The sequence below is a fragment of the Mustela lutreola genome, chromosome 9, assembly GCF_030435805.1.
Source record: "Mustela lutreola isolate mMusLut2 chromosome 9, mMusLut2.pri, whole genome shotgun sequence".
NCBI classification, from domain to species: Eukaryota; Metazoa; Chordata; class Mammalia; order Carnivora; family Mustelidae; genus Mustela; species Mustela lutreola.
In genome coordinates this window covers 96,037,375-96,062,991 of record NC_081298.1, presented here as the reverse complement: position 1 = coordinate 96,062,991, position 25,617 = coordinate 96,037,375, and the positions used below count along the sequence as shown (strand labels likewise).

The 25,617-nt window shown below is 53.0% G+C and overlaps 1 protein-coding gene across 7 annotated transcripts in view; it reads left to right on the top strand.

Annotated features, from left to right (window-relative positions):
• DCTN1 (dynactin subunit 1) overlaps positions 1 to 20,805 on the top strand; it is a 29,593-nt gene extending 8,788 nt beyond the window's left edge. The window contains exons 1-32 of one of the 7 annotated variants that reach the window (XM_059188090.1): positions 2,064 to 2,359; positions 4,051 to 4,296; positions 4,562 to 4,640; positions 4,841 to 4,875; positions 5,576 to 5,596; positions 7,980 to 7,997; positions 9,369 to 9,389; positions 10,633 to 10,824; positions 11,165 to 11,362; positions 11,509 to 11,713; positions 11,790 to 11,868; positions 11,992 to 12,151; positions 12,264 to 12,368; positions 12,545 to 12,736; positions 12,826 to 12,942; positions 13,190 to 13,342; positions 13,943 to 14,103; positions 14,209 to 14,377; positions 14,641 to 14,709; positions 14,941 to 15,003; positions 15,112 to 15,261; positions 15,424 to 15,585; positions 15,668 to 15,799; positions 16,029 to 16,154; positions 16,402 to 16,544; positions 16,824 to 16,990; positions 18,359 to 18,373; positions 18,586 to 18,719; positions 18,834 to 19,026; positions 19,249 to 19,328; positions 19,837 to 19,926; positions 20,328 to 20,805. In XM_059188090.1, the coding sequence (XP_059044073.1) occupies positions 2,327 to 2,359; positions 4,051 to 4,296; positions 4,562 to 4,640; positions 4,841 to 4,875; positions 5,576 to 5,596; positions 7,980 to 7,997; positions 9,369 to 9,389; positions 10,633 to 10,824; positions 11,165 to 11,362; positions 11,509 to 11,713; positions 11,790 to 11,868; positions 11,992 to 12,151; positions 12,264 to 12,368; positions 12,545 to 12,736; positions 12,826 to 12,942; positions 13,190 to 13,342; positions 13,943 to 14,103; positions 14,209 to 14,377; positions 14,641 to 14,709; positions 14,941 to 15,003; positions 15,112 to 15,261; positions 15,424 to 15,585; positions 15,668 to 15,799; positions 16,029 to 16,154; positions 16,402 to 16,544; positions 16,824 to 16,990; positions 18,359 to 18,373; positions 18,586 to 18,719; positions 18,834 to 19,026; positions 19,249 to 19,328; positions 19,837 to 19,926; positions 20,328 to 20,465 (3,846 nt within the window). In that variant the 5' untranslated portion in view covers positions 2,064 to 2,326 and the 3' untranslated portion in view covers positions 20,466 to 20,805. Of the gene's footprint in view, positions 1 to 2,063; positions 2,360 to 4,050; positions 4,297 to 4,561; positions 4,641 to 4,840; positions 4,876 to 5,575; positions 5,597 to 7,617; positions 7,998 to 9,368; positions 9,390 to 10,632; positions 10,825 to 11,164; positions 11,363 to 11,508; positions 11,714 to 11,789; positions 11,869 to 11,991; positions 12,152 to 12,263; positions 12,369 to 12,544; positions 12,737 to 12,825; positions 12,943 to 13,189; positions 13,343 to 13,942; positions 14,104 to 14,208; positions 14,378 to 14,640; positions 14,710 to 14,940; positions 15,004 to 15,111; positions 15,262 to 15,423; positions 15,586 to 15,667; positions 15,800 to 16,028; positions 16,155 to 16,401; positions 16,545 to 16,823; positions 16,991 to 18,358; positions 18,374 to 18,585; positions 18,720 to 18,833; positions 19,027 to 19,248; positions 19,329 to 19,836; positions 19,927 to 20,327 lie in introns of those variants that run through there. The other 6 variants (XM_059188093.1, XM_059188091.1, XM_059188092.1 and 3 more) reach the window with 6 other exon arrangements.
• The last annotated feature ends 4,812 nt before the right edge of the window (positions 20,806 to 25,617 follow it).

Genomic DNA, 25,617 nt, shown 5'->3' with positions numbered 1-25,617 from the left:
TTGTCTAGATATTTTATTTTTAGACTTATATATTACCTGTTATGTCAGCTAATTTTTTGCATTCTGTATTTTTGCAAAGCACTTTTACATGCTTTATCTTATTCGGGCCTAGTACCTTTAGCATAGAGATGACAGGTGATATTCCCATTTTATAGAAGAAACAGCCTCCAAGAAGTTAGGTGATCATGTCAGCCTATATGGCTGGTGAGTTGTGAGGTTGTTCTTAGATGAGTTCCTCTGAATATCTGGAGGCGGTGTGGTGTAGAGGGGGAGCACAGCCTAGGAAGAAGCCTAGAGTGATGTATGGCCAACACTGAGGTGAGTGGAAAGTGCAGAGGGTCCTGGGGCAGCCTCTAGTTCCAGTTTTGGTTCCACGCCTCACCTTCTATGAAACTTCAGGGAAGTTACTCAGTTCTCTAAGCCTCAGTTTCCTTGTCAGCACCATTCCTGGCCTGCCTCTCTGCGGGGTTATTGTGATGTCCAAGGATAACAGCATGGATGTTAGCTGACTTGTTGAGTACCTACTAAATACCAGGCAATGTCCTAAATGTTTTACATGGATTATCTTGGCTAATCCTCAGAACCACTCCCTGAGATATGTTCTTTGTTCCCAAATGACCAATAAGGAAATCAAAGCACAGAGATGTTAAATATCTGGCCCAAGTTCATGTAGTTCCCAGGTGGGGAAGCCAGGAATTGACCATAAGCAGTCTGAGTCTCGAAACAGTACTCTTAACCGTAGTACTATAGAGTTATGTTTTTCAGGGTGCTCTCTAGACTGTAAAGTGCTCTGAGCTTGGAAGTCCAGGCTGCAAGGGGCTGCATGGCCCTGCCTATCTGGGTAAATGTGAAGGGAAGGGAGGGGTCAAACATGGAGAGTTTTACTAGAGAAATGGTTCCCTAGCAGGTCTGGCCAGGATTGGAGATGGGGAGAGGTGTTTTGGGGCCATATATCTGGCTATTGGTTGTCATTCTAGTGTCGGACTATGTGGTCTGCCTTAGAAAGAGAGTACAGTGGAGAAAGATTCTATTTGGCCAGTGAAGTCCAGTGCAGACAAGACAGGTATCCCTAGATCCACACCGCATCTGGTGGAGCTATACCGGTCAGACCCCAGGCCAACCTTGTTTGGTGCTCAGGGGCAGGGAGCCTGGTGTGCTGGCTCGTAGCCCATGTTAGATGGGTGAATGAACACAGAGGCATCGTGACATAGCCCTCCGGAGACCTCTCACTAGAATGCTTAATCTTAGTAAATATTTATAATTATAGAAGTAATATGTGGCTATTACAGAAATTTGGTGATATATAGAAAAGAAACCATCTTGCTTTTTCTGTTAAGGAGGTGGCTGGGAAACCAAGAGTGTAAGTAAGGGGCAGGTGGTTGAGGTGGACTGGGCCTTGTGCTACAAGGGACAGGTAGAGCTGTCTGCTCTTATTCATGAAGTTGAACCTGACAGTCCCGGGGTTTGAGCTTGGCCCTTTATAACAGCCAGAAGGGAGAAAGAGTCTGGCAACCTTTGCCAGTGTGGAGGAGAAGGTAGGTACTTGACTTGCTTTGCTGTATGAAGTTACCTCCATTACTGCCCTTCCTTTGCTGTGTGGTGTGCTGGGTCTGGCTGCTTTGGTCAAGTGTGTGAAATTGAAATCCAGACTAATTACATGGGTTTGGACCCTGAGTCTAGATTTTAGAAGAAGGAGGGAGAAAGACGAGCCCTAGAAAGAGGTGTATGAGACCCTTACTTTGGCTGCATGGAGGCGGGTAGGGAGCTGATCTTGAAGTGTCCCTTGTTGCTTGTGGCCCTGCTGAGGCACGTTGTGGGGGGAGGTGTTGGGGGTGGCAGCAGTGATGCTGAGGGGTGCAGACTAGGACAGTCAGGGCTGTGCTCCCAGCCCTGAACACTTACAGTTTACTCTAGAGGTGATTGCTGAGGGTCTGTGGTGTGGGCGGAGCCCCAGCAAGTCCCAGCCTTGCTTGTCTGGCCCAGGTGAAGCAGGGGGGCACTAGGACCCAGAGGCTAACACGGTTCCTGACAAGTCTAGAGCAGCACTAGCGCAGAGTGAGACTCATCAGCTGGCAAGCAGGATTCGGTGTCTCTGGGTTCAGGAATCATCAGGCAGCAGAGAGGACTTGCTCCTCAGCCCCCATCTCTGCCCCCATCCCTACCCCGGTAGGCCACTGAGTGAGGTCCATGGACTGGGGAGGGCCGTGCCTGACGGCTTCTGTGTCTGTCCATGAGGGCCTGGAGCCCTGACCCTCCTGCCTAGGTTTCTGCCTTTTCTCTCTGTCTTTGGCCCGCTGGGGGAGGGGGTAGAGGCCGGGTGAGCAACATGGCCCAGAGCAAGAGGCATATGTACAGCCGGGTAAGTGGTCCTTATCTGGGATGGCCCTGGGAGGGCTGCTGGAGAAGGCCTGGGTGCCTGTGGACACTGCTGTGGGGGCTGGGGAGACAGACTGGAGCTAGGCTGGGGCCACTCGCAGCAGGGACTGATGGTGTGAGGCTGGACCGGCCTCCTCTCCCAGTGTTGGGCCTTCAGTGGGGACTGGCAAAGCCTGACCTTTGACTCTAACTGGACCTCTGGCTAGAGGTTTCTGAGGGGATTGGACTATGCTGGGGACTCTCAGTGGGGTTGGTGGGTTAGAATGGCCTTACAGTGACGCCTTTCTTCAGAGCTGCTCTGTTGTTTGTCACTTGCTTTCTCTCTCTTCTGGTTGAGATTGAATCTGTACCCACTATTTTGTCCACCTGGTTTTGAGAGGCTTATTAGGGTTGGGAGGTTGAGGGAGTCTCTTTAGTTTGGGGCTAGTCCTGATGTCACTGTCAGTTTTTTTTTATTGTGAGATCCATGAGAGCAACCCTACTGTCACAGGTGTGATTTGGGGTCCTGAAGCCCCTGGGAGCTATAGCCCTATCTTCCCGGATGAGCTCTTAGGGGAAGGGATTTGGGGAGTGACAGGCTCTGGCAGGGCTCCCTTCTGAAGCCAAGTGGGAGCATCAGAGGGAGCCCTGTGGAATCTTCAGAACCAGGGAGTTACTTTCTCATGCCTCATTCATCTCTTTGCTATAAGGCCCCTGGCTCATGGAGCTGCTATTGCTAAAAATGGCTTAGGTGTGATTTTCTTCTAAACCATGGCCCTCTTTGGAAACCTAATTTCAGGTTGTGTCCTGTCATCACGGGTGTGTCAGAAGCTGAGAACTTCCAAAGGACAATGTTTAGTCTATTTCTTTGCTTTGTCGATCCATGGGATGATAGCCACCCATTTGGATCACTGAGCAGAGTCTAGGGGACAGTGTAGGTCAGATCTGAGGTACCAGATTTACCTGGCCTTTGTTTTTCTTTTTATAGCAACACAATGTGGGGGAAGGATCTCTAGAGTTTGGGGTAGAGTTGCTAGGACAGGGCGCAGGCCAGGAGGAAGGGAACTAAATGGTTCAATGGGCTTCAGTGAGACATCTAGGAATGTCATGGTGGGTATGTGGATGGGGTGGGGGGAGTCGGGTCTGGAAGGAGTGATGGTGACTTAAGGGCTGGAAGGAGGCACAGTTGTGTACCTTTGAAAGAGAGAGGCCTAAGAGAGCTGGTTGACCACAGGGAAGACAGACAGCAGTGGGAGTAGAATAGGATCCTGTGGGGTCACCCATGAGTCACCTGTCTTCTCAGCTTAAGCACCTGAGTCAGGGCACTGGGTTTTGGAGAGCCTGGTATCAATTGAGTTATTCGCTTGAGCTTCATTTCCCTCCTTAGGGGCAGTGCTCCTGAGACACTGACATTCACAGTTCTGTCATTGAATTCTGATTTGTTATAAAATTTAAATATAAACTCTTAAAAAAATGGTAGCAGATTCCAAAGGAGTTTGGAGAAGTCTTAGAACATCACCAGTACTTTTCAGAAGGGAATTTGGGACCCACTTCACCCTGAAAGTGGGGTTCAGGGAAGTGACTTCTTGTCCTTTTTCAATCCAGGATCCTGACTAAGGCCTTTCTGGTGCATTAGGCTGCTACCCTTGACCTGAGGCCTTTAACTGCATATGCTTGCACGTGTCTTTCTTTCAGACACCCAGTGGCAGCAGAATGAGTGCAGAGGCAAGTGCCCGGCCTCTGCGAGTGGGCTCCCGGGTGGAGGTGATTGGAAAAGGCCACCGAGGCACTGTGGCCTATGTCGGAGCCACACTCTTTGCCACTGGCAAATGGGTTGGCGTGATCCTGGATGAAGCAAAGGGCAAGAATGATGGAACTGTCCAAGGCAGGAAGTACTTCACTTGTGATGAAGGGCACGGCATCTTTGTGCGTCAGTCCCAGGTACTTCTACCCTGTTTCGAGTGTGTGTGTGTGCACATGCTCTGTCACTTGTGCAGCTTTTGTGTGGGGCTCCCTTTTCCTGGGCATGATTGTACATCTCTGGTTGAGAGAGTGGGAGGTAGCGGGGGAGGGAAGATTGGTCATCCCTCCTTATGTCCATCCTTATGGAAGCTGCCCTGTACCCCAGGCTTGCTTGGGGTGTGGGGTGGGGGCAGATCACAGCCATCCTTGATCTGACTATATTGAGTCTGTTCTCTGGCTTCAGATCCAGGTATTTGAAGATGGAGCAGATACTACTTCCCCAGAGACACCGGATTCTTCTGCCTCCAAGGTCCTCAAAAGAGGTAACAGCCACTCAGTTAAGTTGCCTTCCCACATCCAGAAGTCCACAGGACTTCTGCCGAGAATACAGGGCCACAGTGGTTCATGAGATTTTTCCATCACTACCATATTCCCTTGTTACATCTCTTCTACCCCACCAGGATGGTCTCTGCCCCCACCCCTCTATACAAACACACAATTTATTTCTGCTTGCTTTCTACAGAGGGAACGGACTCAACTGCAAAGACCAGCAAACTGGTGAGTGGTTGGGGATGGAGTGGAGAGTAAGAGAGAGAAAGAGGGGAAGGAGAAAGAGGAGGGAGACCACTCTTAGGCAGGTAGAAATAGTAGGTGAGTAAATGGAGTTAAGCCTTCCTGTCTCCAACGTCCTTGAGAAGGAAGCTTTCTGGGTGTAAGTTGCTGCTTTAGGGATAGAATAAAGGTGGTAGTAGGGAAGAACTGATAGGGCCCAGAAGTTTAGGGTCAAATGGGGCCAAGGCTAGGGGTGACAGGAAAGACAGGTCTGACCCTAGTAGTGCTATTGCCAGCTTCCTACCTTTTGGTACCCAAGGCTGTTAAAGGTCAGAGGGTAGGGGTAAGGTGAAAACTAGAAGAAGAAGTTTTGTGAGCACTCGTCCTGCTCACAAGTGAATGATAAGGAGCCAGCCCCACTGCTGCCTTTTAGGCTGTATGCAGAGGCCCTGTTCTAATTCTCCGCTGCTCTGCACAGGGTATGTGTGGTGGGATTCAGACCCTCCAGCTTCTCTGGATCAGGGTGTGGACATCCTGGAAGCTGATCCTTCAGGGATCTCACTTACCCAGGAGTTGGTAGTGACCTGACTCTCCCTTTTACTTACATGTACCTGAGTTGGTCTCAGCACCTCCCCCAGGATGTCTGGCCAGCTTGCACACTGTGATGTCTGTTCTCTAACTCTCCCCTTTCCTACTCCTCATGCAGCGGGGACTGAAGCCTAAGAAGGTGGTGTGTTTACTATTTGTGCCTGGGTGGGTGAGGGCCATGAGCCCCCTCCCCAGCTGTCCTGCATGACCTTGGGCTGCTGCATGCATGTTTGTGTGACCTTGGGGCTGGGATGGCCAGAGGAAATGGCGGCCTTGGCTTTAAGGGTGCCTTTGAGGGATGCAAGGATATCAGGCTTAGTGTCCAGGCTCAGGTGGTGCTCATTGGAGATGACCGCGCACCTACTTGTCCCCCTCCCCACTGCCTTAGGACTTCTAGTCAGAGACTCCAGACATTCGACTATAAATGTAAAGCAGTAGCATGGAGTAGGGCATTTACTGGGTTACACTCGGTTTCAGTCTGAGTTTGGGGGCAGTGGGAGGAAACACGGAGGTTGGGAGTGGAGAAAGTACCAAATGAGATGATTGGGCAAGGAGCAGGAGGCCAGGGAGCAGAGCACAGGAAGAACAGTCCTGAGTTAGAAGGCCTGAGTGTCCGTGTGTCTGTTTCTGGGCAGGCGCTAGCTGTGGATGCCCGCCCTCACTCTGCTCTGTCAGTCTTTCCCTACCTCTTCCTGCCTCTGGTGCTGCACTTGTGGCGGCTCCCACCCCTTGCGGCCTTCCATCAACCATCATTGTGTGGGGCTCAACTCTGCCACCCCCAGACTCTTTTTAAACTTTGAAGTCACTGCCGTGACCACTTCCTCACACCAGTCCGTGTCTTGGGCCTGTGCCCAAGCTATCTCTGAGTTGCATGTGCCTGTCTGACCTGTGTGTCCTGTGCCATATGTGTGGTTCTGTGACTTCCTTGTTGCCAGCTGTCTCAGGCCCTTCTGACCTGCATGAAGAGTTACTGGATTGGGCCAGTGGGTGGGGAGAGGAAAACCTCTTTTCCACTCCTGGTTGTTGATGGGTCCTCACTCTGGAGTCTTGTCATGGAAAAGACCACATTCTGGTGCTTGCCTTGAGGTCCTGGCTTGGGTGGGAGTGGGGGTATGAGAAGGAAAATAATGCTGTAGAAGGGTGCTGAGCCCATTACAAGGTTATAGAAACTTGGGCTTTTCCCAGGGTTATTGTCTTCTGGTTGGGGCTCCCAGTCTTGCCTCAGGCCCCTGCATAGAGAAGAGCATGGACCTGCAGTCTGATATCCATGGAGGACTTCTCACCACAGGGGGACCTGACCCTGGACAGGGCCTGAGCTGTGTCTGAAAGTGAGGTTTTGGCGTCTGCCTGGGGAAATGTGGCAAAGCCCAGCCTAGGCTGCCTTCCTTGCTCCTGTACAAAGTGTCAGTCAAATAGTCAAGTCCCCAGCCAGGTCGTCATCTCCAGTGGTTCTTGCACAGCAGAACACCTAGTCCAGGGCCCTGCTCTCACCCCCCCGGGGGGAAGAAGGGGCTAGCACCAGAACAACAACAGCAACACAAGGAACTTTGAGGGGGAGGGCAGAAGAGAATCCAGATGTCTCTGCAAGGTGCCCAGTCCCTTCTGGAAGGTCTTTAGAGACAGGCTTTAACCTGCCTGTAACCAGGAGAGGTTTGGGAGAGGAGCGAAACAGTCATTATTAGAGCTGCTGCTGAGTGTGTCCTGGGGTTTCTTATTGTATGCCCCTCAGAGCGGATGCTGTCACAGAAGGGGTATTCTGGGTGCCTGTGCCTCAGGAGAGAGCAACCCTAAGGGCGTTGTCCTTGTGTATAAGAGACAAGTGGAGTTAATGGGGCTGTGGACAGAGAGGAGTGTCTGAGAGGGGCTGGTGGAGCAGTGAGGCTCTGTGCCCCTGCCGTCATGCCTCAGCCCCAGAGAGTACCATTTCTGCGATGGTCCCTAGCTCAGTTTTTTGGAACAGACTCTTGGGGTGGGGGTGGGAGGAGGGAAGGGGAGGGAGGAGTCAGAACCTGTTCCACGGAGGCAGAAGCAGGGCGGGTTCTGCGCCGGACTTTGTCCAGTCATGTGGAGGAGGAGGAGCCAGCAGAGCCCGGCAGTTGCTAGGAGACCAAGGAGCAGTGGCTCCACCCCCACAGATCAGAGGAGGGTGGGTGCATGACGTCAGGTGGAGCTGGTGCTGCGGCCACTGAGGCTGCCATCAGCCTTAGCTGGTGAACTGGGCCGGGCTCCTCTCCGGTGCCTGCCGCCTGCCGGAGCCTGGCTGTCCCACTGCGCACCTGCGGGGGCTTCTGCGACTGAGCCACAGCCATTTTGCGGGCCGGGAAGCCGGCCTGCCGGGAAGCTGAGGCTGCATTGTTGGGATTTGATGCACTAATCTCCTGTCTCCGCCGCCTTTCCCTCTGTTCGGTCTCTTTCCCTCCCTCCCTTCGTCTGTCCTTCCTCTGTGTGTTTGTCCATCCTCCTCTGTCCCTCCTTCTCTTTCCTCTCCTGGCTTTCTTTGGTTTTCTGCAATGATGAGACAGGCACCGACAGCCCGAAAGGTACTCTTGCTTGCTCTGGTCCTGCTGCCGGGTTGCTAGGGCGATGGTGGCAGCAGGCTGCTGGGGTGGGGGTGGGGGCTGATTGACTTCATCTGTCTACCTGGTTGGGGGAGGAGGGGAGGGATGTGGAGGGGGAGGGAGAGGTGTGTGTCACTGCCATGGCCCACATCCTGGGCATTTGTTCTCTGCTTTGGGCTCTGACTGTGTGTTCTGGGCCTTGTACCCAGTGGCCTCACAGCCTTGGGCTTCAGGCAGGTTTTGCTGCAAACTGGCTTTGGGAGTTTCCTGTGAGAGGATATGGGGAAGCAGGTCCCCGTGTCTCCATGCCTCTAGCAGGCCTACCTCACCCTTATCCTTTGCTAGGATGCCTCTTGGTTGTACTCTCGGCATCCCTTCTCCACCAGGGTTTGTATTAAAGGGCTTTTCCAGGGTGGGATGGGGACCCTAGAGTAGTTTTTGACCCACAACTATGGAGGCTCAGCTCAGGGTAGGAGGGGTGGGGTTTGGTCTCCTTAGACTCAGTGTCTTCTAGAGGTAGGGTCTAATCCAAATCTGTTTTTGCTGTTTTGCTGTAAGATACTGGGTAGCAGGAATACAATTTGGAATTTGGGATTAATCATCTATTTTTGTTTAGGGCACTAGTTTCTCTGTGCTGCTCCCTACCCCCACGTCCTTTCTTGCAGCTGGGTGGGGTTACTTTGCTGAGCTCTGGGTTCTGGTTAATGCAGTATTCATGGTCCTGACACCTGAGCCCTTCGCCCTAGGGATGGGGACTGCTGCAGGATCTGGTCCTGGGGGAGGGGAAGACAGCAGGCTGTTTTGCCTCAGGGTCCTGAGCACCCCCCTGCTGGGGTCATATCACTCACTTCTGGGCTTCTAGCATCATTCTGGTCACATGGTATTAGTAGGGGGTCTTCTGTGCAGTCTGGCAGTTGAAGGAAGGGGCTGACCTGGGAAAGTCCTTGGGAGTGGTGGGTGGGCGGGGCCTCTGGCTCTGGGCTGGAGTGCGAGAAGGACGGTCTCTGGGGACCTCCACCAGCTGCTGCCTTTGGTCTCCTGTGGCTCAGCCTAGGAGATGGGGATTTCTGGGATTTTCAGGGTACTTGAAGGGGTGAGGTCTGCAGGGGTTGGGCATAAATGGGGCAAGGAGCCAATGGAGAATAGGATTCTGAGGTCCTGGAGTAGAACGAAGGTGATTCACTGGAGGGAAAAGGGGATGGGGTGGGGATGGGAGTGGGGAGGCAGCTAACTGTATGCCCATTCCTGGTACTTCTTCTGCTCTCATTGCTGTCCTTTCTGCTGTCTGTCTTTCTGCCATTATCCTTTCTTTCCTGACTCCTCCTCCTCCTCTGGCTCCTGTTGCCTGTCCAGACCACAACTCGGCGGCCCAAGGTGAGAAAAAAAAAAGGCCTCTGTACATGCCACTGCTGAGTGTAGACTCACATTTCAGGCATGTGCTTGTGTGTGGGCATGTGTGTGAACAAGTTAAAGGTGGTCGCAGTGCATCCTGGGTTCTCTTTTTCGGGGGAGTAAGGAGACTTCGGGTGGTGACAGGCCTCTCCTGGGAAAATGACTTCTGACTCTTAGGAGGTTATTTGAGCCAGTAGCCTGAGTGCAGACAGGAAATGAGAGTGGTTGTGGTCAGTCAGGGCCGGCTTTCTTGAAGAAGGGCATTTTGATTAGTTTTTTGGTGCGTGAGTAGGGGTAGAAGTTAGAAGAAAGGTGAAGAAGAACTTGTCAGTGTCAGGGGATAAGGACCTGGGGTTATCTGTGGGTAGCATATGAATTCTGAGTGTCAGCCCATCAGGAGAACTTCAGGGCTCAGTACTGCAAGAGAGAGCACTGGGCAGGCCTGTCTGCTACTGGGCCTGGGGCTCCAGCGAGCTCTGCCCCAGCCCCACGGGGCCCTGGGTAAATGTTGCCTGGTTAGAGCCCCTTTGTCTTGTGGGAGGGAGATGACAGAAGGTTGGCACTACTGACCATGTTTCAGAGGGGATCCTAGGAGTACAACTTTCACTCTGGCCCTTTTACCTGAAGGGTCCCCTAAAGTAGATCAAGGGAGGGAGAATCACCTCAACTCCCAAAGAGTGGCATATAGAACTTGGTACCCCCACTTCTAGCCCAGCCTTCTCTGGGAATATGAAAGTTAGAGAACAAACTGCAATTTGTTCTTTTGCTCTGGGGATGACATTGAGGCGCTTTTTCTTCCTGGGGGAGGAGGGTACAGGCCCAGAACAACAGTAGAACTGGGAGTATTAAGAAATTGCTATAATGATCCCAACTGGGTCACAGAGGGGAGGACTGGGGAGTAAGGGATTCTGCTCTAAGGGGATAGTGCCAGAACTGGGAGGAATGTGGGGTCAGTGCCAAGGGAGAAGCATTATAATCTTATGTCTTCTATCACTTCCTCCCTCTCTCCTCTGCCCGCCTCCTGCCTCCCCCGTCCTTTGTCACTATCTCTGACTCTGTGTCATTTTTCCTTTCCCCTTCACTCTGCTTCTCTGTTCTCACTGTGCTTTGATACTCTCTCACTGCCTCTTTCCTTCTCTGTCTCCTTCCCTTGGCGGATTCTCATATCTTCTCACCCCCCCCACCCCTGTTCTTTTCCTGGCTTGCCCCTGCCCTTTCTGAATAGCCCACCCGCCCGGCCAGTACTGGGGTGGCTGGGGCCAGTAGCTCCCTGGGCCCCTCTGGCTCAGCATCAGCAGGTGAGCTGAGCAGCAGTGAGCCCAGCACCCCGGCTCAGACGCCGCTGGCGGCACCCATCATCCCCACGCCGGCTCTCACCTCTCCTGGAGCAGCACCTCCACTACCTTCCCCCTCCAAGGTAAGGACTGGGGTTGGAATGAAGAACTAAGACATGGAGGGCCTTTGACCCCAGGTAGGATCTTAGAAGTTTCCAGAGGTTGGGGGAGACTTAGAATTTGGGTCTGAAGGGTGGGGACACAGCATATGGTTCTGCCATTGACTCAGCTACCTTTTCTTTTCTGCCCTTTTCCACACTTTTCCCTTCTGGAGCCTCCTTTCTCAGATGTTTGTAGGCCACTTTTGCTTTTGACCTGGGGCTGGAAAGATGTTTGAGTACATTCCTGTGGTTTTGCTCCAGCTCAGCCTTGGTGGGGAGAAGGGGGAAGCTGTGTACCTACTGAGGGGTCTCTCCTTTGCAGGAGGAAGAGGGGCTGAGAGCCCAGGTGCGGGACCTGGAGGAGAAACTGGAGACCCTGCGGTTGAAACGGGCGGAAGACAAGGCGAAACTAAAAGAGCTGGAGAAACACAAGATCCAGCTGGAGCAGGTGCAAGAATGGAAGAGCAAGATGCAGGAGCAGCAGGCAGACCTGCAGCGACGCCTCAAGGAGGCGCGGAAGGTGGGACTTCATGGGAAGAGGTGGCTGGGGAGCTTGGGACCCAAGCTGGTGCACCGGACAGTAGGCTGGAGCCTGGAATATCCTGTGAGAAAGGGTACATGAAGTGTCCCTCGCTGGTACTCCCTCCAAACTCCACCCCTCCTCAGGAAGCCAAGGAGGCCCTGGAGGCAAAGGAACGCTACATGGAGGAGATGGCTGATACTGCCGATGCCATTGAAATGGCCACTCTGGACAAGGAGATGGCCGAAGAGCGGGCCGAGTCCCTGCAGCAGGAGGTGGAGGCATTGAAGGAACGTGTGGATGAGCTTACCACTGACTTAGAGATCCTCAAAGCTGAGATAGAAGAGAAGGGTAAGGGGCCAGGAGCTGATGGGGGCCAGATGGTGGGGTTGGAACCATGTCTGAGAGTGTTAATGGTCTTCCCCAGGCTCAGATGGGGCAGCGTCCAGTTATCAGCTAAAGCAGCTCGAGGAGCAGAACGCCCGCCTGAAGGACGCCCTGGTGAGGTAGGGTCCCCGCCCTGCTTGGCTCCAGGCTCATTCTCCTTTCTCTAGATGCACGAGAGAGTGCCCATGGCCAGTGCCTCCGACACAGCACTTCCTCTCTTCTCCCTCCCTGCTTCTCCACAGGATGCGGGATCTTTCTTCCTCTGAGAAGCAAGAGCATGTGAAACTCCAGAAGCTCATGGAGAAGAAGAACCAAGAGCTGGAAATTGTGAGGCAACAGCGGGAGCGTCTGCAGGAGGAGCTGAGCCAGGCAGAGAGCACCATCGATGAGCTCAAGGAGCAGGTCTGGGGAGCCCAGGCCCTCACCCAGGGGACCCCTCTCTTCAAAGGCCAGTGCCTCCTCTTTCTTGGTGTCTTTCAGCAGTTCTTCCCCCCGTTCCCTCCTTGTAACACAGGTGGATGCTGCTCTGGGTGCCGAGGAGATGGTAGAGATGCTAACAGACCGGAACCTGAATCTAGAAGAGAAAGTACGAGAGTTGAGAGAGACCGTGGGAGACTTGGTAAGAGAATGGACCCCTGACTTCCCGCCCTGGTAAAGGGTATTTGGAAGGCACTTGCTGAAAGAGGGACTGATATGACCTCTGACCTTTGAGCAGGCTGTGTGGTGAGTGGCCCACCCTGACCTGCTACCCTTACCCTGCCTTTCCTTTGCGCCTACTGCCTTGTGGCCTCCCAGGAAGCGATGAATGAGATGAACGATGAGCTGCAGGAGAATGCACGCGAGACAGAGCTGGAGCTGCGAGAGCAGCTGGACATGGCGGGCGCGCGGGTCCGGGAGGCCCAGAAGCGTGTGGAGGCAGCCCAGGAGACAGTCGCAGACTACCAGCAAACCATAAAGAAGTACCGCCAGCTGACCGCCCATCTTCAGGTGCCTGTGTACCCCCTGTTGTTCACCCACAATCACCTCGGGCTCCCTTGTGACCCAGCTGTGCCTCATTGTCTCTCTCTCTCTCCTAGGATGTGAATCGGGAACTGACAAACCAGCAAGAAGCATCTGTGGAGAGGCAGCAGCAGCCACCCCCAGAGACTTTTGACTTCAAAATCAAGTTTGCTGAGACTAAGGCTCATGCCAAGGTCAGGGGAGTGGATAGGCCAGAGAGTGGGAAGTGTTGGGGCATCCAGACTGGCTGTGGCTATAGGCTGATCTGGCGTGGGGTTCTGGACTTTACGTGGCTGGAGGGGGGGGATGCTTTGCATGGTGGTCTGGAAGACTCCTCGCTAGGGCTTGTCCCAGAAGCAGGGGGCCTGGTGGAATGAGGCATGATAGTTCTGAGGCTCTCTCCAGCCTGGCTGAGAGCCCACCTTCCTGTCCACCTCACAGGCAATTGAGATGGAATTGAGGCAGATGGAGGTGGCCCAGGCCAACCGGCACATGTCCCTGCTGACGGCCTTCATGCCTGACAGCTTTCTTCGGCCGGGTGGGGACCATGACTGCGTCCTGGTGCTGCTGCTCATGCCTCGTCTCATTTGCAAGGTATGGCTGGTCCGTCTAATCACTTGCTGTGTAGCAGGCCCAGAGGATGCTGAGTGAAGATAGCAGTCAGTGTCCTTGCTCACAGAGTTTATCTTGTGGTGGAGGAATGCAGTGGGCCAAGTCGCAGATGCAAGCACATTACAGACGCTGGGCTGTGAAGGGCAGGCGGCTTCTCTGAGACAGCGCTGCTGGGGCTCTGATTCAGGTGGAAGGGTGGCACCAAAGGAAGAACATTGGAACTGAGACCCAGAAGGTGACTAGGAGCTAGTGTGGGGGACGACCGTCAGGATAGGATTCAGGTGAAAGGGTAGTGGGCGCAGTAGCTTTAAGGCAGGAAAGAGCTTAGCCCCACTGGTTCACTACCCTTTCATCTCCACATCCCAAATCCTCACAACCTCCGGTAATCACATCATTATCCTTTCCCTCGGTGAGACTCCCTTGCCCACCTAAGAGCTGTTTCTGCTTTCCTCCCCCCATGTGCCCATGCGTTATCCCCCCACCCACCCTCCCGCCTAGTTGCTCAGTTTTGTGTCCTGTGTTCCTGAGTCTGTTCTCCATCCTCTGCTCTGAGCCCCAGGTCCCTGGTGCTTCTTCCCACAGGCAGAGCTTATCCGGAAGCAGGCCCAGGAGAAGTTTGAACTAAGTGAAAACTGTTCAGAGCGGCCCGGGCTCCGAGGAGCTGCAGGGGAGCAGCTGAGCTTTGCTGCTGGGCTGGTGTACTCGCTGAGTCTGTTGCAGGCCACGCTCCACCGCTACGAGCAGTAAGTGACCCCCGGCCCCTGCCCTGGGACCACACGGCCAAGATTGGATGGCACTGAGAGTTCCTGGCAGGTCTTGGCCTCAGAGGACCCTTTTCTGGTCTCCAGCGCCCTCTCTCAGTGCAGCGTGGACGTGTATAAGAAGGTTGGCAGCCTCTACCCTGAGATGAGTGCCCATGAGCGCTCCTTGGATTTCCTCATTGAGCTATTACACAAGGATCAACTGGACGAGACTGTCAACGTAGAGCCTCTCACCAAGGCCATCAAGTACTATCAGGTCTGGGGCGAGAATTCAGGCTTGGCACAGCAGGGAGGGAAGGTTTCTTCTGCTGAGGCTGTTGCCAGTGTGGCCAAGGCTGTATTTCCTAGGCTGGTTCCTTAAGGTTTGGCTTGCTCCTAAACAGACTTGCCCGAGGATGCAGCTCCTTGGGGTCTCAGATTCTCTTATACCTCTGGAGTCCTGTGGTGACCGGGGCAGTTTGGGGAGAATTCTCCATCCTTCCAAGGTCTGAAAGCGGTCTGTTTGTCATTTCTCCTCAGCATCTGTATAGTATCCATCTTGCTGAACAGCCCGAGGACAGTACCATGCAGCTGGCTGACCACATTAAGGTGAGGTGTCTGGGCCAGTGCTTGAGCCCCTGTAGAGGTCAGCAGTGGGGGACATCAGTTCAAGAGACCTGGCCCTTAGGTGTCAGGTGTCCCATAAGACTGGACCAGTCATATCAGGGAAGCCAGAGAACCGACACCTTTGTTGGTGGAGAGGAGGGACTTGTTAGAAATAGCAATGGAGCAGAAGGGCTCCTGTTGGGGGCTGACAACCACACTCGTCTGTCCTTACAGTTCACCCAGAGTGCCCTGGACTGCATGAGTGTGGAGGTGGGACGGCTGCGTGCCTTCTTGCAGGTGAGAGCACAGCCAGGTCTTTTTCACTTCCTTTTCTTCATTAGTTCCCACCTGCTCACCTCCAGCCCTAATGCTGTCTTGGTTCCCTATTTCCTGTTCCCTGAGTAGGGTGGCCAGGAGGCTTCAGATATTGCCCTTCTGCTCCGGGACCTGGAGACATCGTGCAGTGACATCCGTCAGTTCTGCAAGAAGATCCGAAGGCGAATGCCAGGGACAGATGCTCCTGGGATTCCAGCTGCACTGGCCTTTGGAGCACAGGTTTAGGGCAGCGAAGGGGGAAGGAAAGGAAGCTGAGTAGAAGCAGGAGGGGCCTAGAGAGTTGAGGTCTGCATCTGGTCAGGGAAAAAGAATGGTCTAGAGGTAGCTGGGAGCTCTGGCGCGGGACCTGGGGTGGGCTCCTGACTCTGAACTCTCGCACAGGTGTCGGACACGCTCCTAGACTGCAGGAAACACTTGACGTGGGTGGTGGCTGTGCTGCAGGAGGTGGCAGCTGCTGCCGCCCAGCTCATTGCCCCACTCGCAGAGAATGAGGGACTGCCAGTGGCTGCGCTGGAGGAGCTGGCTTTCAAAGCAAGCGAGCAGGTGGGCCGGGGTAGCTGGACAGAGGTGGTGGCAAAGTCCTGGGGCCAGTATGGGATTTTCACGGCTGCCCTTGCTCCTGCAGATCTACGGGACCCCTTCTAGCAGCCCCTATGAGTGTTTGCGGCAGTCGAGCAACATCCTCATCAGTACCATGAACAAACTGGCCACAGCCATGCAGGAGGGCGAGTATGATGCAGAGCGCCCCCCCAGCAAGGTGGGTAGGGAGCTCTTTGGAGGTGCTCGAGGACCCCAGAGGAGCCAGACTTACAGAGTTGCTGCTGGTGGGGGAGGGCTGGGAGAAGGGAGAAGGTGGGAGAAGGGAATCTGGAGAGCACCACCCTGCTTGGAAGGCAAGGCTTTCCCTATGCCCAGCTCTCTCTGGGAGGAGCACATTGGTGACCTCCTCTCCCCATTTCTGCCTTCTGCTCCCACCTGACCCCTAGCCTCCCCCAGTTGAGCTGAGGGCTGCAGCCCTTCGTGCAGAAATCACCGATGCTGAAGGCCTGGGCTTGAAGCTTGAAGATCGAGAGACAGTTATCAAGGAGTTGAAGAAGTCATTGAAAATCAAGGTGAGGGTGGAGGGTAGGCTCAGGATCTGCGGGGCTGGGAAATACTGCTGAGGTACAGGACAGCTTCAAGTGTTAGGGATCTCCTGGGACTGAAACTGGTTGGGGGTTGAGGGGAGAAGTGGCCCCTGTGATCAGTGGGGAGAGCACCCTGGGGGCCCTTTGGAGCTTTCTGGTTCGTGGTCTGTCCCAGGTCCCTGGGGCCCATGAGAGGATGTAAGGGAACTAGACACTCTCTGTCCTTGTCCAGGGGGAGGAGCTGAGTGAGGCCAATGTGCGGCTAAGTCTCCTGGAGAAGAAGCTGGACAGTGCTGCCAAGGATGCAGACGAGCGCATCGAGAAAGTCCAGACTCGGCTGGAGGAGACGCAGGCACTGCTGCGGAAGAAGGAGAAGTCAGGCACTTTCCTGCGTCCCTGCTTGTTCCACTCCTTCCTGCCAGCCGCTCTCCCTCCTAACCCCCCCATTCCCCAGGCCCTCTCCCAGTGAGACTCTCCTCAGGGGAGATTCCATTTTCCTTCCCCACTGCCAAGCCCATTGTGTCATTCCAGTTGGAGCATGTGCTGCTCCTGGCTCCTTACCAGCAGGGCTACTCTGAGGCCCTGTCAGGACTGAGAAGTCGGGCTGGCGCTCTGGGGAAGGGACCCTGCCCAAGCCCAGATTGTCTTCCACAGGGAGTTTGAGGAAACGATGGATGCACTCCAGGCTGACATTGACCAGCTAGAGGCAGAGAAGGCAGAACTAAAGCAGCGGCTGAACAACCAGTCGAAGCGCACGATCGAGGGGCTCCGGGGGCCCCCTCCCTCGGGTATTGCTACCCTGGTCTCTGGCATTGCTGGTGGTGAGTGCAGTGGGAGAGGCAGCGTTAGCCCAGAGGAGATTGAATGGCTTCCCTCCTGTCCTTGGCCTCAGTTTGATTTCTCACCCCCTCTTCCTGGATGTTCAGCCAGGAATGTGTTTGCCCGGTTTTGTTCTGTGAAAGCTTTTTACCAAGTTTTTACTTCTCCTAAAGATATTGTGCAGAATCCCCCTGAACAAGGTGGGGCATTACCAGTTTGTCAGCGGAGCCCGAATGGCGACGACAATTAGACTCTAACAGATGTCCCTTTGGGTCTGGCCTTTCTGTGCCAGCCCAAAATCCCAGACAGGCATCAGCCTGCAGCAGATTAGGCTAACTTTGCTGCTGTATCCAGCCATGCCTGATGCCTGATCTTGATTGCTCTTCTGCTTGCACTTTGTATTTCTCTCTACTGAGTTCACGTGCCTTTATCCTGTGGAATGGCTGTCTTTTCCATTGCTGATTTCTCCCAGTTCCACTTAGGACTTGTGTTCTGACCTCTCTTTGGTCTCTAGTATGGTCAGGGCCCTTTACCTGGAGTTTTTTTGGTTCTGAAGCCCAGTCTTCCTAGTTTTCCAGGACCAAGGGAGTGTCCACTGCTGTGCTGGTTCTCATCTGCCCTGTAGTTTTTCAGTTTCTTTCTTACTTCCAAAAGACAGGCTCCTTGACCTGAAGCCCTCAGGATCTCTAGAGCTCCCCTGCAGCTCCCCTGCGATGCCTGTCTTGTCAGTTGGCCTTCCCTAGGTTCTTGTTCTCATTAAAGCCCCCCTCACGGGTGCCTCTTGTTCTTGGGAGGTGACCAAGGACTTGTTGGCCTTGGACTTGTGTGGTATAGTTGGCTCCTGTTCCTTGGGCAAGGGGTCTCCAGAGTTACCACATTGTGTTGTAGCACAGGCTCTCTAAACCAATACTGGTTCTGATTCACAAAATTTCCCACTAAAAAAAGAGCGTCTTTTGCCCCAGAATAATGGGGAACCCAAGGAGCAGGGAATGCAGCTGCACCTTCAACTTCAGCTTTGCTACTGTGGAACAGTACGGGTGCAGACATCTTGGGGTCTCGGGAGCAATCCCTCTGCCCTTCTTAGAGATGGAATGTGAGGCAGGGAGCAGGAACGCCTCCTGCCCCAAGTGCTCCCTCCAGTGCGCACCCCCACTGTGGCTCTTCCTCATGCTTCGCTCCTCTTTCACATGTACTTGCTCTTCCTAAAAGTGCAGAGAGCAGGGGCAGATTCTTGTCGGAGGGGGAGTGAGGGTTAGGAACAGGAGTTGCTGTAGATTGTGTCCAGGATTCCTCTGGTGCGGCCCCTTAATTCCAAGTCCTAACTCATTTCTCCTCTCTTCCTGCTCCCCCATGGGCTATCCTGAGCACAGAAGAACAGCAGCGAGGTAGAGAGCCTCCCTGGTGGGGGTTTGCCAGGGCTGTGGGAAGTGGGTCTGGGGGAGCAGGGTAAGACTCCCCCCTTGGGAGCAACCAAGGTGGGAGTGGATAATGGGAGCACTGGAGGTGGGAGTGGATAATGAAAGGGGATGAGCAAGGATGGGGCCCATCTTCCACCCTCTCTGCTTGGGGCTGATGACATTGGTTTTGGTACACACAGGAGGTGCCCCTGGGCAGGCTCCAGGATCTGTGCCAGGCCCTGGGCTGGTGAAGGACTCACCACTGCTGCTTCAGCAGATCTCTGCCCTGAGGCTGCACATCTCCCAGCTCCAGCATGAGAACAGCATCCTGAAGGTGAGGGGGTCACAGGAATGACTAGGGTGCAGACGGAGTCCACCTGCCCCATTGATGATAGATGGCAGGGCCTTCTGTTGCTTCTTACCACCATTCCTCTTCTTCCCCCCACAGGGAGTCCAGATGAAGGCATCTTTAGCAGCCCTGCCCCCTCTGCATGTGGCAAAGCTCTCCCCCTCACCTCACGAGGGCCCTGACAGTGAACTAGCAGCTGGTGTGCTGTATCGTAAGACCAGCCAGCTGTTGGAGACGTTGAATCAACTGAGCACACACACCCACGTAGTAGATATCACTCGTTCCAGCCCTGGTATGAACCCATCAACCCATGAAATGAGTAACATACCCCCCTCCCTTTGCCCCAGGGCTGTAACCCCTACCCAGGCATGTGCCATATGGTAGAGCCTCTTCCTAGCATTGCATTCTGGCTTTGGTGCTTGGTTTGCTTGATTTCAGCCATTCTCTTACGGACCTGCTCCATGAGAGGGTCTACTGGGCCTTGATGGGCCTCACTAGCCTGCCTTTCCCACAGCTGCCAAGAGCCCGTCGGCCCAGCTCCTGGAGCAGGTGGCTCAGCTCAAGTCCTTAAGTGACACCATCGAGAAACTCAAGGTTAGCTCAGACCCTACTCTTCCTTGGTCTGCAGAGTTTGCTTCATAACATTCCCTGCTGGAGCCCTTGGGCACTCTCAGAGTTCCTCTGGGCCCAGCCCTGTGCTAGACAGCACACTGGGGAGGAGGTGGAGGGCAAGGCAGGGTTCCTGTCTTAGAAGCTCACTGTCTTGGTGCAAATAGAAGACAGATTCTCATCAACAAATTGGATCATCTTTAGGGTGTGGGGTTCGGGTGCAGATTCTTTAGTGCTGAGATCACTGGGGGGTAGAATGGTTGGGGGTGCCTTCCCAGAGGCTGAGAGTCTGAGTCAGGCTTTAAAGGATAAGTGTCTGTAAAGTAAGGATGTTGGATAGGGATGGGGTTGGAGGTGAGAGCAAAAGTATGGTGACAGGACCAGGTCCCTGCTCCTCCTGATCCTGGTGTCCCTGTGAAACCAGGGAGATTCTGGGCTAGCCTGGGCAGGGGGTGTTGTTGCTTTAATGAATCCTTGTTCTCCTCCTTGCCAGGATGAGGTCCTTAAGGAGACCGTATCTCAGCGCCCTGGAGCCACAGTCCCCACTGACTTTGCCATCTTCCCTTCATCAGCCTTCCTTAGGGTAAGAGGGAGAATGAGGAGAATTGAGGCCTCAGATGGGGCTTTCCCTCTTCTCCAGAATATGAAGCAGCCTTTGGGGGCTCAGGTCAAACAGCACATCCTGAGTTAACTGGCCAAGTCTTACTCGTAAGCAATTCAGATGTGCATGCAGTGCTTCCAGAAATCCCAGTATTTTAGCAGTTGAACATCTTCTATGACTTTTGACACCCGGAGAGGCTCAGAACTCTCTTGATAGACTCTGTACCCCAATTCTGATTTGGAATATGTGGTCACCATAGTCTAGGAGCCCCAAAGTCTGTCTCATGGGGGCTGCCTTTGTCCCAGTGCTCAGGGTCCCTGTCAGTGGCACACAGCTCAGGTGAACCTCTGACCTGGGGACCTCTTCCCCTTGCCAACTCCCAGGCCAAGGAAGAGCAGCAAGACGACACGGTCTACATGGGCAAAGTGACCTTCTCGTGCGCAGCTGGCCTTGGACAGCGACACCGGCTGGTGCTGACCCAGGAGCAGCTGCACCAGCTTCATGGTCGCCTCATCTCCTAAGTGCTCCTTCCACCCCATGCACTTCTACCCTCCACCCTCCTGGTGCCACTCCGCCTGACGCACAGCCGCCTCATCTAGTCCCCATTGTAGAACTGTGTGCACAGCTGTTCCTGCCCTGTTCAGCTTTATTTCCACCTGCCAGTGCCCTGCCCCTGCCCCTTGACTTGGGTTCCCCTATTTCCATTCCTTGGCCTCTGCCAGGATTTGCTGTTCAGCTGCTCCCTCCTTCCTGAGGGGCCTCAGGGCATGTGGGGGGTAGGCTGAGACCCCACCACCAAAGGTTCAGTGAGGTCCCCCTGATAGAGGACTTCACCCCTTGATTAAAGCAACTTCTGCTTCAGTGCTTTCTGTGTGGTGTTGGCAGTGGGACTTGGGCCTTTTGGTTCAGAGCAGGAGTGGAGGAGAAGGGATGCTGAGGAGGCTTTGGCTGTGCCATATTTGAGGGTCCCTCTCTGTAGAGACCAGTGGGACGTCACGCCCCTAACACTCACGTGCATAGAGTTACTATGAACAAGGGGAAAAGGGCTAGACCAGGTGCTTGGCACCCAAGTTCTTTATGGAGTTAGGGGAACTAGGACTTAGGGTCAGCCACCCTACTCCATGCATCTGTCAACCAGTTCCCACTCACAGCAGAGGGACCTTTCCAGAATGCAACCTGGGCCATGTTATTCCCTGCTTTAAATCCTGAAATGGTTCTTCCAACTAAAATTTCTAATTTAAATAAAATCCTGAAGTCTTTTCTCTAAGTATCTAGAGATACTTTAAATTCACTAGAAGTGCACATAAGGCCATCTGTGTGTTCTGGGTCTTGCCCACCTCTCCAGCCTCTCACAGGGCTACTTGTCCATGTGTGCCTTGTGGTCTTCCCTTAGTGAATCCCTGCAGTTGCTTTGGTGCCCTGTGCTCTCTCAGGCTCCTTTCCGCTGCCCAGAATGCCAGCCACCTCCTGCCCTCTGCTCCCCCTGTGTGCCCCACCCCTACTCAGCTGACATCCTGTTCATTTATTAAGACAGCTCTGGCATTGCCGCCTTAGGAAATCTCCAATTCTGTGGCCTCTTGGGTGCTTCCGTACTGGTGGGAGTAGAGAATGTGAACGTTTTTTCCAGGTGTGCTTGGATTTGGTGGCTTTGTTCTTTGACAGGGTTTCTAACCTTTGGTTTGCTTTCTCAATGGCAGAATGGGAAGAATGATGCCTCCCAGGGTTGCTGTGAAGGCGAAAAGAAAGAGTGCGTGCTGGCTTCCAGCACTGTGGCCTGTGCCCGGCAGGCCTGCTCCCCTTCCCAGTGCCTGCACCCACAAGACTGCTTCATACTGGGAAGCATCTCTAGTCATTGTAGTCATCAGTTAACACTTCGGTTACCCACTGTAGACAGAGTGAGAGTTCCTAGAGGTTGTCTTTTATCTCGGCATCTCCCAAAACACAGGGAGAAGAGCACATGTTTGGGAAGGAGAGCTGTGAATTTCATTTTGGAAATGGATATGAGGTGCTTGGAAGAAGGTATGAGTGCAGATGGCCCTGGGTAGTTGGAGCTGAGGTCTGGAGCTTAGCAGGGAAGTCTGGATTGGAGATACAGTTTCAGGGATGAGTTGTGTCAGTGGTGGTTGGTTTGGATGAGGGGTAGGATGAGGATGAGGTTTAGTCCAGGTCACTTAGAGAACTGAACCAGAGGCAAAGCCAAAGTATAGTGCTTTATAGTAACTGCAGTCCCAAAGCACTGTGACTGAGGAAGAGGGCTGGAAACTAGGCAGGGAAGGAAAAGAAACAAGGTTTGTTTTAATGAGTCGCCCACTGCTTCGCCAAAGCACAGCTAGCCACCTACCCACATGGGCTGTCTCTGGAGAGACCGTTCACAAGCACAGTACCTGGCTGCAACGTTACACTGGGGTTGATGGAGGGGTGGAGAGCAGATTCGCCTGTTCTCCCTCCTGTCTTCTGTCTTCTGTGGTCCGAGTTTGCCCTGTGAAGTGTTGCTCTCCCTCACTTGCTGGGATTGTATGACTTGGCCACGGGAAAAGCCAGATCCCATGCCCTGTAGTTCCCCCAGGTCCTGAAGGAGTACGGTGAACAGAAGGCCACTGGCCTGCAGGACTTGGTCACTGCAGAGCAAGCGACTGATGGCTTGGAAATCAGGTGAGGCCACAAGTCACCTGAGGAGAGTGTCTAGGCAGAGGGAGGGCAGAGCCCTGGGCAGTTCTGAGTATTGAAGAGCCTGCTGTGGAGCCCAGGGCAGCATTCATTGGAGCAGAGGCCCCCAGAGGAAATGTCAGGGCCAAGAGGAGAGATTCAGGAGAGGTAGTCAACAGCCTCTAATATAGCTCAGAGGCAATGTGGCTGCGTTCTAGAAAGTTGCATCTGATTCTCAGATGCCTGGTGAGCTGAGCAGTCTCAGTGGGTTAGAGGGAGCAGGAACTGGGTCATGGTGGCAAGAGTGGGGAGAGAGCAGCATGTGTGTACTGTGTCCCAATGTTCACTCAGTGTTCAATTGTGGAAGCTGGCCAGCGGATGGCAGACCGCTGACACAAGTATCATTGCCTGTGAATAGTGATGGGAGCTGTTCATGGGGCCCACGAGGGTTCGGGAAACTGGGATGTGATGATGGGGGGAGAGAGGCCTAGTGAGGCATCCTTGGTACAAGGATGGGGGAGAGCATGGGAATGGTCTCCTTTGGTTCCTCCACTCGGCTGACAGCTGTGACATGAGAACCAAGCAGACTGGCTGGTCATTGGCAGGGGCAGGGTATGAGCAGCCTCAATCATGGTAACTAGGAATCCCTCTCTTTTTGGGGTTCTTGAGCAGATTCTCAGGGTCAGTGGCACTTTCCCCAATATGGTGGCAGCTTTGTGAAGTAAGAATAAGGCTCATATTTCCAGCTCTTCCACTTAATAAACTATGGGAATTTGGGCAAGTTCCTAATCTTGTCCTCAATTTCTGTGTCTGTACTGGGGCTAATAGCACATTTCTCAGGTGTATCCCTTCCGGAGGTAATCTTCGGGGCAAGATCAAGTGAAATAGCATGCTTCACCCAGGTACTCAATAAAAAAGGATGCTTGGGAGAGGCTGATACTGAACAAATGGAGTGACATACAAGCAGTCATGTTCCGAAGACGTAGATTTATGACGCAAATAATCAATTTTGGGTCCCAAAGGAGAGGCAGTCCTTGGTGCCCAGCTTTGTGCCCAGCTTTCGGCTTGTTTTTTGGGCAGTTACCATCTTACTCGCTACCGTCCAGGCACTATTTCCTTATCTTCTGAAGTGGGCCAAGACTGAGGGAGAGTCAGTCACCCCAGTTGAATTTGCTTGCTTAGTTCCCATTTTTTGTGCTACCTGATGGTGGGGAACAGGAGTGGAGGCAGTATGGAGACTTGAATCTCTGCTGGCTCACCCTGGGAAATGTGCTAGGCCCCAGTGCCGGCCCCAGAGCCCATCGTGCCCTACCCAGCCCTGGGGCTAAAAGCAAACAAAGTTTCCTAGGATGAAATACCTTGACCCCTGGCAGGGAGGCCTAGGGGCACCTAGAGAACATGGGCTCTGAGGGTGAGGGCTCCTCCTGCCTCCCTGTGGGTGTACGCTCCATGTAGCCCTCTCCTTGAGGTATATTGAGAAACCGGTCACTCATCCAGGCTGCTTTCATCTGTACCACATATGCCAGCTGGAACGGGCACTGCTGCTCCCGGGGACACAGGATGGCTACTGCTGACGTACGCAAAGGGCCAGCCTGACATGTTTGACCTCCATTCCTCTCTGGAAATCTGGGGAGTTGGGGAGTAAGACCTGGACTCATCTTGCTCTAATAAGGTGTCAGAGTAAATATATGTTTGTCACCCTGTGTTTCGTTCTGTTACTTTTTATCATGGGAAATTTCAACATTCAAATGAGGAGAGTAGGGTGTAAAGAATCTCCATTTGCCTAAATCTACCATTTCATGACTGATCGTGTTTCCCCACACCCCTTTGCTCTCCTTCCCTTCCAGATAATTTTGAAGCAGATCCCAGCCATCGTCTTCTCATTTCATTTCAAAGTATTTTAGGATCCCTAAAAGATAGTGCTCTTATAGAAAACTATAATACCATCATCCCACCTAAAAAATTTAATCCATCAAAGATCCAGTGTTCAAATTTCCCTTATTGTCTCATAAATGTTTTGTTTTATAGTATGTGTATTTGGGTAAGTTTCAAGGGAAAGACAGTACACCACAAATAGTTGTCTCTTGAGTCCCGTTTTCTAAGTTACCACTATTGCACCAATACAACATATGCTTTATATCCGTATGTCTTAAACTTCATTTTTTTAATAAAAGATTTTATTTATTTATTTGACAGAGAGATCACAAGTAGGCAGAGCAGCAGGCAGAGAGGGAGGGAAGCAGGCTCCCCGCTGAGCAGAGAGCTGGACACGGGGGCTCGATCCCAGGACCATGAGATCATGACCTGAGCCAAAGGCAGAGGTTTAACCCACTGAGCCACCCAGGTGCCCCCTTAAACTTCATTTTTAATGTGTCAGTCAGTATGTACATATATATTACATATATGTACACACACACATACAAGATCATCTTGAGAATACAATAAATACAATGTGGAGGAAGATTGAGAACATAGGCTCCCAGTTCTTAGTCACCAATGGTTGTAGTGATTTTCTTTTCAGTGTTTTGCATTTAAAACTTTAATTTAAAGATGTCCTGCCATGGCTCTGTGACCATAGACCTGTTGGAGGGGGAGTACAATGAAAAAAAAAATAAAACGAAAAAAGGACCCAAAGTTAGGAAGAGATAAAGGAGGGAAATCAAGAGAGAATATATTTTGAAACTAAATGTAAGAATTTCCTTCATTCAGATTGCAAGCATCAGTCTTTGCTTGGGTTGTGATAGCAAGATACCATAAACTGGGTGGCTTATCAACAACAAAAATTGATTTCTTACAGTTCTGAAAGCTGGAAGTCTGAGATCAGGGTGCCAGCATGGTCATATTCTGGAGAGGGTGCTCTTCTGGTTGCAGGCAGATGACATCTTGGATCCTCACATGGCAGAAAGAGAGTAAGCAAGCTCTCGGGCCTCTTGGAAGTGGACTAGTCCCATTCATGAGGCTCCACACTCATGACCTAATCACCCCCACAGGCCCTACCTCCAGATACCATCACATTAAGGATTAGAT